General features: G+C 44.1%; 1 protein-coding gene across 2 annotated transcripts in view; it reads right to left on the bottom strand.

The window, feature by feature from the left end:
• The window catches only part of MYO1C (myosin IC), a 57938-nt gene extending 45186 nt beyond the window's left edge, over nt 1–12752 (bottom strand). Inside the window, exon 1 of one of the 2 annotated variants that reach the window (XM_054209963.1) lies at nt 12611–12752. In XM_054209963.1, coding sequence (XP_054065938.1) covers nt 12611–12685 — 75 coding nt within the window. In that variant the 5' untranslated portion in view covers nt 12686–12752. Of the gene's footprint in view, nt 1–10462; nt 10657–12610 lie in introns of those variants that run through there. The other variant, XM_054209964.1, reaches the window with a different exon arrangement.
• Nucleotides 12753–16012: the final 3260 nt, after the last annotated feature.

Genomic DNA, 16012 nt, shown 5'->3' with positions numbered 1-16012 from the left:
GAAAGCTGGAGGTGCGTGCACCATCAGCCGAGGGACATATTCAAAGTGGGAGCTGAAGGCCGGATAGTAGACTTTTTGTTAAGAACACCAGCTCTTGGTAGGGGCACAAAAGAATCAAAAGGCTGAGCTGACTCTCCCTACCGCTCCCCAAATAATGAGGCTGAAGCGCAAGGAGAGCAAGCTCTGCTGTGGGCCTGATGCCAGTTGCTCTGTGAAGTCTTCAGCGCCTGTTTTAAGGAGAGTTACACAACGTAAAGCTTTATTCATAAGTGCCTGATGGCGTCCTGTGTATACAACAGCTCCTACCAGCAGAACAGTATTGGTGGGAAATGTTAGCAAGAGTGTCTTAAGAGAGATAAAGCCTTTGAGTTGCAGCCGAAGCTGCCAGCCCTCATTTCCAGCTTGTCAGAGCAAGTCCTTCTTGAAGTCAGCAGCCTGGAATGAAGAGAATCTGGCATTTGTGCATGTATGTATGGTTCAGACAGTCAGGGCGGAGAGGCTGACTTTAATCAGACTTTCCACAATGAGGGGGGAGTGGGAGTGGCAAACTACAGCGAGTGATGGGCGTTATCTACTATATATTCACTAATTCATTTTTGTATTTCGAGCCTGACCCCCTTTCCTGCTTCCGCTAGCCCCTAGAGGAGGAGGGAAGGGGCGATCACACAGAACTGGAATGCGAGTGTCCTTCGCATTCTTGGGATTCCTGGTGTCTGTGACAGGCAGCACAAAGGCAGCACACACTTGTCTGGTGATCTGACAAATTCCATGTTCTGGAGAATTACTGGAACAGCTGATGGGTCACAGGAGTAGCGACATGCAGGTACTACCGTTCTCTGCAAAGCTGAACCCTACAATTCCAAAATTTACAAATCCAAGTGCTAACCCATAACTGCCTCTGCTGCTCCAGTTTACCTGCTGGGTCATAATCTTTGTGTTTAGTATATACATTTTAAAGCTGTTTCTTTAATTGTCTTTTGCCAGAACATCTCTTTTTCTGGGGGGGGGGCGGAATCAACAAAATCAATAGAGCACCTAAAAATATGGGCTTGCACTAGCAACTGCCAAGCTTTTTTAGCTGGTTATGAAGCCTCTTTAACAAGAGTGATAGTATGGTATCAAAAAGGAGTACAGCTCCAAAATAGTTTAATCCATCTGCCCACTCCAGCATTAGCAACAATACTCTAAAGAATTCCAGTTCAAACCACTTTTGGTTGCCTTCTACCCTCACAATGAGGCTACAGTCCACTAAATCACATGCAGCTTCAATTCCGTCTAGAAATAGCCTCTTGAAGTTTCTATTGCAGGATGGCGTTCCGAAATTTTATTTACTTGGGTGCCACTACTGGTGGTGACAGCAATAGCAGCTACAAATTGCAGGAACCTGCGTGTATGCCCAGAACGGGCACCCGTCCAGATCCAACCTCTCGCACGAAAGGTTTTGGCAGCCAAATGAATTCCTTCTCCCTTACCCTTTCTGTCTGCGTCGATTACAACGTCATGCTCAGATACCACAACACAGTAACCCTGTCCTACTATCCCCACACGTATACCTTGGTAAAGAGTCCCACAGGGCCCAAAAGTCCTTTGAACCTTTAGACCTGTTGAAAGCCAGTGCAAAAGTGGGCATCCCCGCATCCTCAGCTGGGCAGGGGGTCCTCCCTCCAGGCCCTCATTGCGTTGGCTCTCCCACGATAGGCAATGCTCTGGGAAGCAGCAGAGGTGTATTTATTCCAGAGAGAGCAAAACACACCAGACATCCGTGGCCAACCCCTCTGACTTGGGGCACGCTCCCCACTTTGAACCCCACCTGCTCTGCATGCTGCTTAGGCAAGTGGCAGAACAGACACCAGTTTCCCTTGGCTCAGTATCTAAGCGCGGTTTTCCCTGGCTGGCTGCACCAGGATTTATCAGTGCCCCTCTGTTCCTGACCTGATACCACGTTAATGGGCAACAGCAATGCAGGCACTCCATGGGCAGATGGTTACTGTGCTGCTCAGGAGCTATAATAAGTATTCTAGTTTGGGAATCCCCATTACAAGAAGTGGACTGCAGATAGTGTATCCTATTTGTAAAGCTTAATAAAAGCAACATTTAAAAAACAACTAATTACCATTTACATTCCAAACAGCTGGCCTAGCTCCACATCCACAAGCTGGGAGGTTTTAGTGCCAACCAGCCCACACACCAGGGCACAAAAGTCCCCCAGTACGACTGCAGAACCTTCTAGCAAACTCAAACTTCTCCTCACTACCACTGACTTCAAGGGTCAAAAAACAGTAGCATAGGAAGAGAACGGCTACACAAGCCATCATTCCTACGATGTTACATTACAGACACTTCTCCAGGGTGAAAAGAGCACGGAAAGTGTCCTCCAAGGTGCCAGAGAGCAGTCTCAGGCTGTTGTAAGCTGACCTACACAGCTGATATCCTCTGTCCCCAGCTGTGCTTGTCCTGGCCCACTCCTTCCTCTGTACAGGGACAGAGATCTGTTCAGCTCTGTGATGAGACCGTTCAGGGAACTAAACAAACAGAAAGGTTGTTTGTTTTTTTCTCCTTCATCATTGTTCTCCAAACTTTGTTTCAATTGATTAACCAAAGGGTGAAACGGATGCTAGTGCAGGTACAAGGCAGGGAGTGGAGAACTACAGCAAAACCGACTTAAATAGAACTTCATGTTAGTTACTGGGTGACTACATCCTCCTGGCAGACAGGTAAAGAAAGGGCATTTCACTGAGAGCGATGTGGAGGAAGCTCTAAGACTCTCTGGCTGCTTGCTTTGTCCCCTACCCTTTACACATATACGTGCCTCCAAATGTTTAAAACCTTGAGAAGTGATGCATGTGTATTATCATATTATCACCACCAGCAGCCTCCACAAAAAGGACAGGAATGACACTAGAGGCTACAGACTGTCAGCCGTAGTGTTCCATGATCACAAATCAGCAATATAAATGACCTAACCTGACGCATGCGGGTACATATGTCACACCAGAAGCAGAAACGTGCCTAGCTAATGCACTGGTCTGCTATTCAACAAGATTGTGAAGAACTGACACTTTCTGGCAGGTGCCTTAGAAACAAGGGCTGATGATGCTGGACTCAGCTTGGATGCACGCAGGAGGGGGGAAGCTGACTTCACACACTCATCACCGCACCAGTTACTGACCCAAATGAACCCTCTCGTTCCCTATCAAATCCGCAAATCTCAATCCAGCCCACACTAAACACCGATTGATTTTCTACTCTAACAAGCACTGTGTCACATTTGTGTTGACTAACCATCAGTTCAGATAAGTGGTTTGCAATTAAGATAATTTGGTTTGGGGCCAGTGAAAGCATGGCCTAAAAAGCACTTTCAAGAGTTCAGCACAGTGCTGGAGAAATTAACCAGAGAAATTCACTGCTCAAAACAGGCCAGGTACCAAGCTCACAGCTACTTTTAGAGCTTTACACAAGAATTTACCTTTCTAGCCTATCCAAAATAAAAAGCAATATTCGTCACAGCAAAAACTTCCTCATGAAGTAATAGCTTGCTTGTACAATGCTCGGAAAAGATTTCTTTCCAGACACATGCACTCAACCTGCAGCAACACTGGTTTTCTTCCACTCCCTGTTTCCACTCAGGTGGCAATGTGATCCTTTCACAGAGGCTACCTATTTCTGATGGCCTGTATTTCAGGCAAAAATGCATTCAACAACAAACAGCCAACTTACCTGAAGCTTCTAGGAAAAAAGTAAACAGTTACGTGAGCGCAGCTTCTATGTTCCATGGACTTCAGCCTGGACATAGTTCACATTCTCATCCTACACAGAGCTACTCCGAGGAATTTTCCTCCCATTGCAAACTGACCTAAGAAAGTGGTTTGGATGGCAGCAGTTGCCAGGTAAATACATTCAAGGCTTAAGGTTGGAAGGAGCTCCCCTCGTTCCCACCTAGACAAGGGATCATCAGAGCAGAAACAGACACTTGGCAACCGGTCAGGTTTGTTTAAAGAGAGAGATCAAACACCCCCTTTCGCTCCACAAGTTTTTTGCATACAGAACTCCGCGTCTCTTGCAACATTTCCTCTTCACATGGTGCCCTCATGACCAAGCTGCCAGAGCAACACAGAAGTCCTCACTCCCAACACTTGCTACCTGCCATGCGCTCAGCACCAGGCACCCCCTGATCTCACCAACGCAGCAGAGGATGGTTTCAAGGTGGTCACTGCCTACAGCAATCTCCGGGAAAAGGTCTTTGACTCTTTTTTCTTTTTCTCTCCTTTCCTTTATACTTCTTCCTTGTATTGGGATGCAGTTATCTCAAATAAGATTAGTTTATACTTGAGACAAATAATGTCCGAAAGCTTTACCCAAATATATAAATGGCCCATAACCATCAACCCATGTATTCTTTAATTATCGGGCAAAAATAAAAGATATTGTGCCCATGTCATTATGTCGTCACATGTTTTTCTTAAATGTTCTGGGGACTCTCACACGCCTGTTTTAGAAATATCTCATAAAATTGCATAAATCATCCCTTCTATTACCCCCAAAATACACATTTTGAATACACTCTTCAAAATGCAGCATTTGGTTTCCTTGAGAAATGTGATAGGTACTTTTTTTTGTTTGTTGTTTTTGGGAAGGTGCAACGGACATAAAAACAGTTCTTCATTATACATTACTATGCTTTTCCAGTAATTATATTGCTTTGAATCTTCTCTTCCAAGCTGCAATATTTTTCTAATTATGTGTTACTTAGTAGCTCTGAAGGAAAAGGAAAGAGAACGGACCACAACATTCAGAAATGCATAAATGCAAAAGGAAGATCTGAAATATCTTCAGAAGTTACATTTTAACAGTCCAAACACTCTTCCCACACTGTCCCTTCACACGCGAGTCAGGCACGCTCAGCTGCCCCCACTCCATTCCCGCATGAACAAACCGATGGAGAAACCCTATTGGAGTTGCATTGTGTGCACTTGGCGTTGTTTGTTCAGTACACCAAAAAACAATCCGGTATAGAAACCCTGGCTGTTATTATAATCTTAATAGTTGTAATGGATGGATAGGAAAGCTACCTGTGATATCCATGAGAAAATAAAGTGCGAACACAAAATAGCAGATAAACAGTCAAGAAAAGGCAAGAAAACTGCTCACAACTGAACTTCAGTGCTTGCTTAAAATAAAGCAAAAGAAACATCTGTTTTGCTGTCTAAGTTCAAATTCTGACAGAGAATTCCTGGCTTCCTGGTGCAAAGGTGTGGCTTTCCCTCCCAAGATGCAGAAGAGGCAATTCTGAACAGACTCCAAAATCCTAAGAGTATAAGACAACCTGTTATTTAAAACAACAAGATGTGTGGACAGAGAACAAGGCTTTCTGGTCTCTAATTTGGAAGGTTCAATACAACTCTAGAAAAAAAACAACAATAGTTTTGTGCAATAATCCTCCCTCTTCTCAAAACTGCACCATTGGACACACCAGCCTTTGCTGCAGACCAAAACCTGAACTGCAGAAATACCACTTATAATGCAACACTGTGTGGCGTTGCAAATATGTGTCCGGTTTTGTTTTTAAAAAATGTTGATTATAGTGTGCTGCCTTATAATGCGTGGAACTGCATATTTTAGTTATTAAAGTTAGCAAACAGGTCTGGCTGTTGAAAGTCATTTCCCTGAGTAAACAATGACTCAGTGTGGAGTGTATAATGTAGAAGTTATTAGTTACTGTTAGCAAGTTTAAAAAACCCAACTCGCAGCACTACACAAAGACATACTTCAGAATGGAAAATAGTTTTCCTCCTACTTCTGTGGTTCCAGTTATACTGTTTCAGTGGAATTTAATTTTCTAAAAAGCTAAACAGATCCCTATCTCCTCATGATATAACTGGACATTGACTTAACTGGACCCTTCAGCCATGAACAATAAGCACAGTGAGAGCGCCCAGTTTACCCTCTTTGCCGTTCTCAGTTTGTCATTATAGCTCTGAAGTGAAGACGATTCTTTCTTGGACAGGAATATGCCATCTAGGCCAGGCAGCAGGTGGTAAAAACAGATGTAAAGACAGCCATAAAATATTGAGTATATGGTAATGAAGAAAAAAATGCAACTGTAAGCTCACCAAAATCCTCTGACAAACACTGGTCTCTAGTTGAGTTACAGCTCCTTCAATAATCCTCCTCTTCATTAGTAAAATGGACAAATACACCTGGTGATGGTCAGCTGGCATAAGGCACCACAGATCACTCTAACTAATGAAACGCAGCCTTGGCTGCTAAGACCCAAAGGTTTCCCTGAAGTCTTAAAACCACTACAACGGCTGTTCTCCAGCTATGAGTACACGCTGTCTCAAAGATTAGGACCACATCTCCACATTACCTTTTGTAAGGGTGAAATCTCTGGTCAGATATAAGAACACTACAAGGAAATAGAGTCAAACATCCGTGGTAAACTTTTACCAGAACAGTGCCTTCAAAAGCAGTTACTGAAATCATAATTTAAAGGCACAGCCTTTTAAAGCAGCTATAGCTTATGAGGTCCCGTCTGCATCCAAACAGCAGGCTGAAGGCCACCGTAATTGTCTTTTTGTCGACATGCACTTTTGCCTAGGAATGATTTTAGAAAGCTCCCTTATGAGAAAAAAAAAATCTGTTTGGTACAGCGTGGATAGAGGCTTTTTTTGGTCATTCACAGACTGTCCATTTCCTGGCAAAAATCAGAACACATTTTGACATAACATTCCTTGCCACCAACAATTAGACTGCCCATTTGGTTACAAAACTTTCCAATAACTGCAGGCTGCTGTGTCGTCCAGCTCCAGCACCTTACTCCCTAGAAGACAAATACTGTAGCACTCCGAAGGTACTGCCAAATGTTAAAAATCTATTGCCATTTATTATCAGCTGCTGAACTGAATTACAGGAAGGGTGGTGGCCAAGCTGGACCAAGGTCAATGTACCGGTTAAAGGGCTGCAAGTGTCCCCCTGAAGAACAGCTAGCTGGTCATTCACACGTGACAAAGTGCTTTCCTAAAGAAAAAAGCTGCCAGGGACAGCTATCCATGCATGCAGAAATGTCACAGGAATTCTAAATACTAACCTTTATCGCCTTCCAGTACAGGAATTTAATACAGGACAGTCTACACTAAAGACATATATTAAACAGAAAAGGTACCGGCCCTGCTGCTCCTTAGTGTATTGAAGAGTATTTAATAATGCAGGGCAGGGCTTTAAAGAATACTAGACCTTCCACCCCCACAGAACATGACTCAGTTGCAACAAATTACTTGAGATTTGTCCACTCAGATGTCATAACAAACTTCGTTAGCCTTTCATATTTACTTATACCACTTGCTTACACCTTTATTAATACTTTGCGAGGAGGGCTGGCCACCGACCCCACTAATGCATCACCAAGGAGTACAGTATGCAGGGGAGGGTACAAAACACAGAGCAGGGTATTTTCCAGCAGAGAGATCATTCAATCCACACAGAGGCACAGTAAAAGTGGCTCCCTCGGGGCAGAAAAATAACTGTGTTACAATCTCACAGAAAGACAAGCCATTCAAACCTCATCCACTAAGAAAGATGATAGAAGGTTAGATGTATGGTGTCTATCGAAGTCAGGAATAGTAATCCTCATCAAAGCCAACCACATCACTCACAAGTTGGTTATAAAGCGGTATATAACGCAGTAAAATCCCTGGCGGAAGACAAACACATGCTATAACTGCAATTGCTTTATGCCAGTACAAAGCACGGCTGCTACCAATGGAGCAATCCCCACCTGATCCACGACATTTCTCCCTGCGCCATCGTATTCTTTGTGCAGGTGGAGACGTTCATGTGCTCACACGACAAGCTGAGCTGGGAAACTGCTCCAGACAAATTACCTATTTGTTTTGACTACTCAGTTTTAATTTAGAAAAGTTCTGAAAAGTTAACCACATTTGACTGTCATCAATACAGTTATGCCAAAGCACAAGAGAGATGGTTTTCCCCACAGCAACATTTAGAAACATATAAATACGCCTTTATAAATGGTTCTTTAGCTTGTATGAAAGGACAAGTGATTTACTTACATTTGCATCCCTTACAAAGGGCAGTAGGACACACCATCCTAAGGAAAATCAGCTGTACTTTCAGTTCTCTCCACCTCCTTTTCTGCAGTGCCAGTAACACATTGCATTTCCCCAGATATAAATTCGTCCTACAGAAGGCATTAGTTATTTGAAAGCACTCTGCGAACAGTCCTCACCCATTACTGCTTCGAACTGGCAGGCAAAGTGCTCCAGCCCAGCCATCCTCAACATTTTGCACGCTGGAACTATTCAGAACTGCCAGGTGAGAGCGCACAGCCGAGGGAGGGGCCCATGGACTGAGACACACGGGAGCTACAGCTTATACGTTGTTCTGTGACTGTGCCCAGCTGCTGCAGTTTGTTTCTCCTGCATTTGGTGCAGACTGGCCATTTTGACAGCGGTAGAGGAATTTGTACTGTTCCTAGAAAGCACGCAGTTCCCAACACAATGAGGCTGGGTCCTATAAGCAACATGACACTACAAACAACAGGAAAAATCCCAAATGCCTGAATTCTACTGGAACAAGATGCAGACTATCTTACCTTTGCATAAAGGCCTCCACAGAGCTTGAGCTCATTTATAGAAAAGAAACACCACATTTGATCTGTTATTAAGCTTCCTCGGCCCTCAGTTTTTTTACTGTCCTACCTCCAGTGGGCTGAGGCCAAACTTAAAAAAAAAAAACCCAAACAAACAAACTTCTACCTGGCTTGAATGATTGCGTCAGGATCTATATGATTTCTCTATACTATAAATTCTGATGGTGCATCATAAATCACAAGTTTCTTTGCTATTAGTTATGCAAAAGACAACAGAAATTACACACTCTGGATCCTGAGTCACATGGGATCTCTCACTCCCTTAGTGTATTATGATTCAGACTTCTTTTTTTCTTCAAAAAAAAATAAGTAAATCTGTCCTTTATGTCATGATAAATTAGGCTAGCATGCGTTCAGTCTACCACTCCATTGGTCCCTGCCAGGCAGAACAGAAGACAAGATTTATATTTACCCTGGCCCTCCCTAAAACACAGGATTTCACCCAGTATCAAAACTGAAAATCCTTAAGCGTTATGACAGTGGTTGCCATACCAGGGCCTACCGTAAAAATTAAGAACTCATCAGTTCTGTAAGCCTTAGGCAGTTTCTAAAAGAGTTTTGAAAAGGTGCTGACAGCTGGTAATTGTCTATTGCTCCAAAAGGAGACAAAAGAAAAATGTCTTTCTTCCCAGTTACTCTAAGATGTGGTTCTGTGTTCATGGCTTGTCCCACCAAACAAGCAAGTTTTTTCATTTGTCACTTTCTAACTCTGGGCAGCTGTCATCTACAAGCAGTTCCGGAGAAGCCTTCCACCTCAAGCAACTATTACAGAAAGAATAAAAAACAGAATAATCTCTGCATTGTAACCCAGAATCGTTTTTTATCCTGTAATCCCCCCAAACATGAGGATGCAGATCAAGCCGGCTTACTTGGAAAGTTCAAGTTACTAGAATGAGACATTCATTCAGCAGAGAGTCAGACTCCTTCCATAAATCATGTATTAGAAAAGGGGAAGACTGGCACAGAAAGCAGCACAACAGATGGGGACCCTCGAGTCTCAGCAGGGAGACAGACCTGTGGTCTAAGCTAAAGAAGTTACGGTGTTTGACAACATCCCCACCTGTAAGTGAGGACTAAAAATACCGAGCTTTCTTCATGAAGTGCTTTTAGGCACCGGCGCAAGCAACTGGCAAACAAGGAAGAATTACTCCAGAATAAATATAACTGCAGGACATATCACCAGTGAGCACATGAGAGCTGGAGAACGTAGAAAACAAGCTCGGTACGTACAGAAAACCATTCTTCAGAAGAATAAGGCAGGAGCTCCCTGACATGCTGGCCGTGACAGGGCCACGTTCCAGCTCAGGAGCTGCCTTTCTCCTGCCCCCACGCCCAACCACACCTTTCCCACTCCAGCCCCGGCAGGATTCACCCCGTTCCGGGCAGGACCTCCCTGTATTTGGGCTAAACTCAGAGAAGCGTTAACGGAGAGTATTTAGGAAGGCTACGGAAGGGGAGCGGAGGGAACCCTCCAGGATGCCGGCTACTCTCAAAGGGTCATTTGTTTCTAGCGTGGAAATTTCAGAGTTTCCGGGAAGGGCGCTGACTCCAGGGGGAACGGCCAAAGCCCCGACCGTCCGGTGCCGCCTCCGGCTGCCGCCCTGCACCTCCCGGAGCCGGCAGCGTGCTCCCGGCAGCCCGCGGCCATGTGGCCGAGCCCCGGTGCCTTTGGGCGAGCACGGGGCGGGTGATCGCGGCCGCGGTTATCCCTCCCCCTCCCCCTTCCTCGGGCTGCGGGGCGGCCCGTCCCCGCCGCTCGCCCCCCCCAGCCCCCCTGCTCGCCGCCCCGCTCACCTGCTCTCGGCGCCTCCGGGACGCGCGGCTCGGGGCCCTACGGCGGCTCCGCCAGCCCCTCGGCACCGACTGCCCACGGGAGCCCGCGCCGCGCCGCTAGTGAGCATGTCCGAGCGCCGGGCATGCGGAGTGCGGGCGGGGAGGCCGCGGCCCTGCCTCCGCCCTCACCTGCCGTCAGCTCGGCGGGGCGGGACGCGGCGACCGGCGGCTCCCCCCGCACCTCCCGGCAGCGGGGAGCGCTGGGCCCCGCAGCACCCGGACCCCCACCTCTTCCTCCGCGGGGGCAGGAACCCGCTCGCACTGATGGCGTTGCTCGGGACAGCAGCATCCTGCTGATAAAGCCTCCGCACTGCACCGGTTCGCGTTCCTGTTGCCCGCAATTACAGACGCACCTGTCTCCCCCTCCACCCCACCCCGCGCACAACTGAGAAACCTCGAAAACCGGGGAGGATTTCACCATCCCCTCCCTGCAGACCCCCGTTTGGGAGAATCACCAAAAGCGTATCTTTCGAAGCCCGCTCTGGAGCGATTGCCCAAAAGCCGGGGTGGATGCAGGTACACGTATCTTGGTTCATCCCACCTACGTGCGAAATACCAGAGGCACTCCAGCCAGAATCCCCAGGAAATTCTCCATATGACTTAATTCTAACAGCCTGAAGCACACGGAGCTGCAACAGTAAAGCTCTGCAGCTCCCATTCCTGCAACAGTTCAAAGTATCTTTAACTATTGTATTAAGCACAGGACATCAGAAACTACTATTCTCTGGCCACTCCTGCAGCACCAACCGTACTTGACAAACACAGACTGTTGTCCTCAAAGTAGCAAATTACGGTTTTATGGACTGCTAATGAGTATTTAAAACTTTTCAGAAAGCTGAACTAATAGCTTTTCTCTCTCTGATGTCTCCCCCAGGATCCTGGCACACGCTATTGGGGGTAAGGTTTAAAGGAACAGTTCCCTCTGGGAAAGGCGATTCAGTCCAGCCAGTGTCCTCTACTGTCACTACAAATAAGTCAGTAACATTCCCGGACCAGTTACTGGAAACCAAAGAACACCACAACTGCCACTATCTCCTTTCCCCACAAGGCAGACCTCTCAGGTTTTTCTGCAGTAAAATGACTCTACCTAACAATTGTGCAATCCACAGAGCAAATTGCCTTAGCTAATTTTCAGATGGAGTTTCAGATTACTTACTAGAAAGACAATGCTAGGAAACTGCAGCGACACGCACAGATGTGTGCTTCAGTACAAGATGGCCCTGCCCAGAGCAATCTGCCACCAGAACGGAAAATCTATTAGAAGTACCTATGACAAAGAGATACAAATTCAGTTGCATTTAGGTACATTTAAACACAAGGAGGATTTTTAAAAGTTTTTGTACACTTCCTTCTGCTTAGACTCTTTTAATTAGCAAGTCTACAAATCCAGTTTGAAAATATTCTGAAGCAAAACACACAATGGCCATTCCTTCCAAGTACTGAAAACTGAAATTATTCTTATAAAAGTACTGTGTCTTTCTTAACCACTTACATCTACCATGTCAAAAACAGAAATAATCTGCTCGTGGACTTTCCATTTGCTTATGAACAAACCCTGAACCCAATTAAAAAAAAAAAATCACAAGTGAACAGAATACCCCATTCCTCAAGATACTAATAACGGTCCATTCATGTGTTCCTCTACCACTAAATTTTTGACGTGTGAACCTTCCTGTAACATTCAGGGCATGAATGCAGTGACAATACGGACAATCGATATTGAAGAGGATCAAAATACTCTTTTCAAAGCTGTTTCCCTTCCTTTGTAGTTTGAAAGTGCTCCCAAAATTCTGGTAGAATAACTGTGGCTGAGCCAATACACCACCTGCAAGTCAGGCCAACTTTGGTACACTGAAGTATTTCTCCAGGAAATGCACTTTAGTCATGTTCTAAACTCCCAGTCACTTAACATTCATTGCTACCGATTTCATCCTAGGAGAGAAAACTGTTCACAACACAGCTACACTCACCCCGATGACCAGCCAGTCTTGCGGAAGCCTCATTATTTTTGCCCTAGCATTTCTCAGTTCAGAATAACGGTTACTAAACTGGTTATCCTGTAACTAACACTGCAAGAAGGGAAAAGAACACAATAAAAACAAAGCTTACAGTCTTGCGTTCTCCATTGCGACTAACCACGCGGATGATTTCTCCCGTAGGAATACGTTCAATTCGCAGTTCCATGTTTCCAAGGTAAGTTTGTAAATCTCTCTATTCTTTACAGATAGTTCCGATTTCAAAGCACAGGAGCAGAACTCCCCGAGTGGTCTGGGAGAAGACCTTGACTGACTGCAGTCTTTGGTTCAGAGCCCTGTTGTGAGAGGAAGAGATGAACCTCGGTATTTATACTAAGCGTAGGTGCGAGCTGAAACAACAATTAAGTTCAAGACTAGCTTCCACTAGTTACAATGTGTCAAGACAGTTCCAAGAAGCTTAAATTTATGGTTGTGTTTATGGCCGCAAACTTTGTTGATGTTCCATTTTACTCCCAGCGGACTTAGAAAAGTCAAATTGCTGCGGATGCCGTTTCATAGGTATTAGCACGAAACAACCATACGGCAGACTTTACAAATCTACCAAGAGATTTTATGTAGAAAAGATTCTTTATCTTTGCCTCCAAGATACTTGGTTTACAGATAGAGCAATAGAAAACACTGACTGCTCCCATGGTAACGACAGGAAGTTCTTCAAATTGCTGCAGAACAAAATCATTATTAATCGAATCCTTGAGCAGCTAACTAATCATGACAAAGGAAATTAACCTGCAGGTTACTTCACAAAAATTCCTACTATGAATATGAGAAAAATAATCTGGTGAACACTTTTTTAAGTGCAATTACGGAGCTTTCTACAGCCATGTCGTCCATTACTGCAGTACTAGACCTATGACCCCCCCCCGCCATGCACCCCCCAACAGATGCAGATATCCTGCTTGTGACTGGGGAGAAAAGAGATCCATCTAGATCTCGGGTATTTTAAGGCTTGCCATTAGGGGACGATTTATTCAGCCTTCTTGGAATAGCCAAATTTCAACTTTTAACTCTACTACAAACCAATTCCAGATGATAGTGCTCGTCAAAAAACCGCCTAGATGTTAAGAGTAATAAGCACCTGACCGTTCAAGAGCAGATACAGAGAACACCATTCTGTTCAGTAATTGAAACGAAATGGCCTGTCACTGTTCTGTGTTTCATACCTGGAATTATTCTTATACTTCCCTTGGCTGTTATAAACAAGATTGTTCCAGTCCAGCAATTGTTTCCTTGACCACTTACTTCCCAATATAGGGTTCTACTGAAAAAGAGATTTTATCACATTTTAAAAAACCCATCACTGTCACTTCTGCAAACAAACCCACCCTCCTCAGTAACATGGAGCAATACCTAGCCTATCTTATCTACCTTTCCTACACAGAGAAATTACAAAGATTAGTAGCCTAGAACACGAGGGCTGTTTAACTGGAGTTATTTCTGTGATGCAGATACCAGAATTATGTGCAAAAAAACTTCTGAGAATGGGCTACAACTAAGTGAGAACAAGAGGAAAAAAAAGAAAAGGAAAAGAAAGTAGAAAGACGTTGAAGAAAAAAAAAAAGAAAGAACAAAATAGAAGAGGGAAGAGAGGAACGTAGTGTGGTCTCTGCTGAGACCAAGCAGTACACTTTAAAACCACAGTTACAATAAAGCTCATATTTGATAAACAATGCTGAAACATCCCCTACTAGGGCTGATGTCTGTCTTTGATAACTGTCAGTTTCAAACAAAGTATGGTTAACAGGTTAAAATGTTTGCTATTGTATTTTTCCTTTTTTTGTGGGGCTAGTAAATTCTTATTTTCCAAATTTTTCCACACCGCTGCATTTCCTCTCGCCAGTTTGCATTCCCAGATCTCATACTTCCTCTGACTTCACTGTTTTCCTCCAGTGATTCTTCCAACCTGTGCTTCAAAAGCTCCCACGCAGGTTTTCTTGCTACTTTCTAGACTGCACATATGAGACATTCTTACTTTTAATTGCAGAGCCCTTATAAGGGGAAGATGATGGGTCCACTGTAACACAGGGACGTACACACAGAGATACGTGTCTTTTCTCAAGTTGAAGCAATTGAACAGACAAGTTCAGTGTAGTTCCTGAGCAGATCAGCTTCCAGAGGAACTCAACGTGTGCTGCAGAGATTCAGCAGGTGCTGAGCGCCGCTGCCTTGGCTGACCAAAGCAGCCACAAAAGGAATAGCTAACTGCACTACTGTGAACTAAACAACCGTAATATTTGCACTTGCGCCTGAAGAGAGTTAAAGATAAAAGAAAGCAAGCTGTGCATATAGACAACTGGCCTCCAACACTTCCGTCTTTACACAAAACTCTCTTTCTCCATTCCCTTTCAAGATTGGTATAAAGAAAAAACAGGTATAAGGAAATCAGGATATTATCTGTTTAATGCATAAGGTTAAATTGCCGTGATGAGTACCAGGAACTTTCTGTGATCTCTGGCTCTTGTTATCACAAAAGAAATTCCTTCATTTCAATCACTTTCAAATAGAAAATCCCTATATCCAAGGACAGATAGGGCCATCAGAAATATTGCTGCTAGTAATGCAGAGTTCTCAAAAAAGGTATCATTTCCTCTCTCAAGGAAAACCTAATTCAAGCTTTGTTCGACTGACCTTTCCACTGCAGTATATTAATTAAGACAAGTTCATCTGAGTGTCACTTAGTGCCCAAGAACAGCGAAGGAAGTAGTGGTAGTAGAAACAATAGTTTTTATCAGAACGTATTTTTAGGGTCTAACAAACACGCAAGACATCTTAGAAATATTTCCTGTTTACACAGAGCTGTACTATCTATGTGCAATGATACACTGCACATCCTGAGGTTAGCTAGGAATCAGAAATATATGGAAGTTAAATAAGGCTATGCTGAACAACGTTCCTGTGTAGACATATTTCCTATTTTAAAATAAATTCTCTAACAGCAAGGAATTAGGAAAAGGTACCCTTGGATGGAAATTTACATTAAAATATAGAAAATTTAAAGTATGAAGCACAATGCAGCAGATCTTGCACGAAGACAAAAAAGAGACATCTCAAATCCTACTGTGAAAAATTCACATTCACTGTGAAAAAGTGAATTTAGAAGAACTTGTTCTTAAAAATTAAGAAAGCAATTTAAATGGCTTCAGCATTTTTACAAGGAAAATATGAAAACCTCCTCAATGGGACAGGGAGGACAGAAAATCCAAACCAGAAGTCCCTTTAATCCTGGACTCATTTAAACGAAAAATAAAATATTAGATGTATCTGCTTTGTCCAAAAGAAAAATAGTATTCGTCCTTGCCCTTCTTCTGCAGTCCAAAGCCCTACTGCATATATTACTGACATATTTCCATTCTAAAATACTGTTGGCATCTGCGCATTAAACATGACTGAAGCTTCCTGGAGAAAGGTTACCATGCACAAATTAATCCTCGCCACCCGAACCGATGTGTTCGTTCTCAAATTAAGAGAGGCCACATAG

The sequence above is a fragment of the Rissa tridactyla genome, chromosome 7, assembly GCF_028500815.1.
Source record: "Rissa tridactyla isolate bRisTri1 chromosome 7, bRisTri1.patW.cur.20221130, whole genome shotgun sequence".
Classification (NCBI taxonomy): domain Eukaryota; kingdom Metazoa; phylum Chordata; class Aves; order Charadriiformes; family Laridae; genus Rissa; species Rissa tridactyla.
The sequence above is the reverse complement of the archived record's forward strand: the minus strand, read 5'-3'. Positions and strand labels throughout refer to the sequence as shown.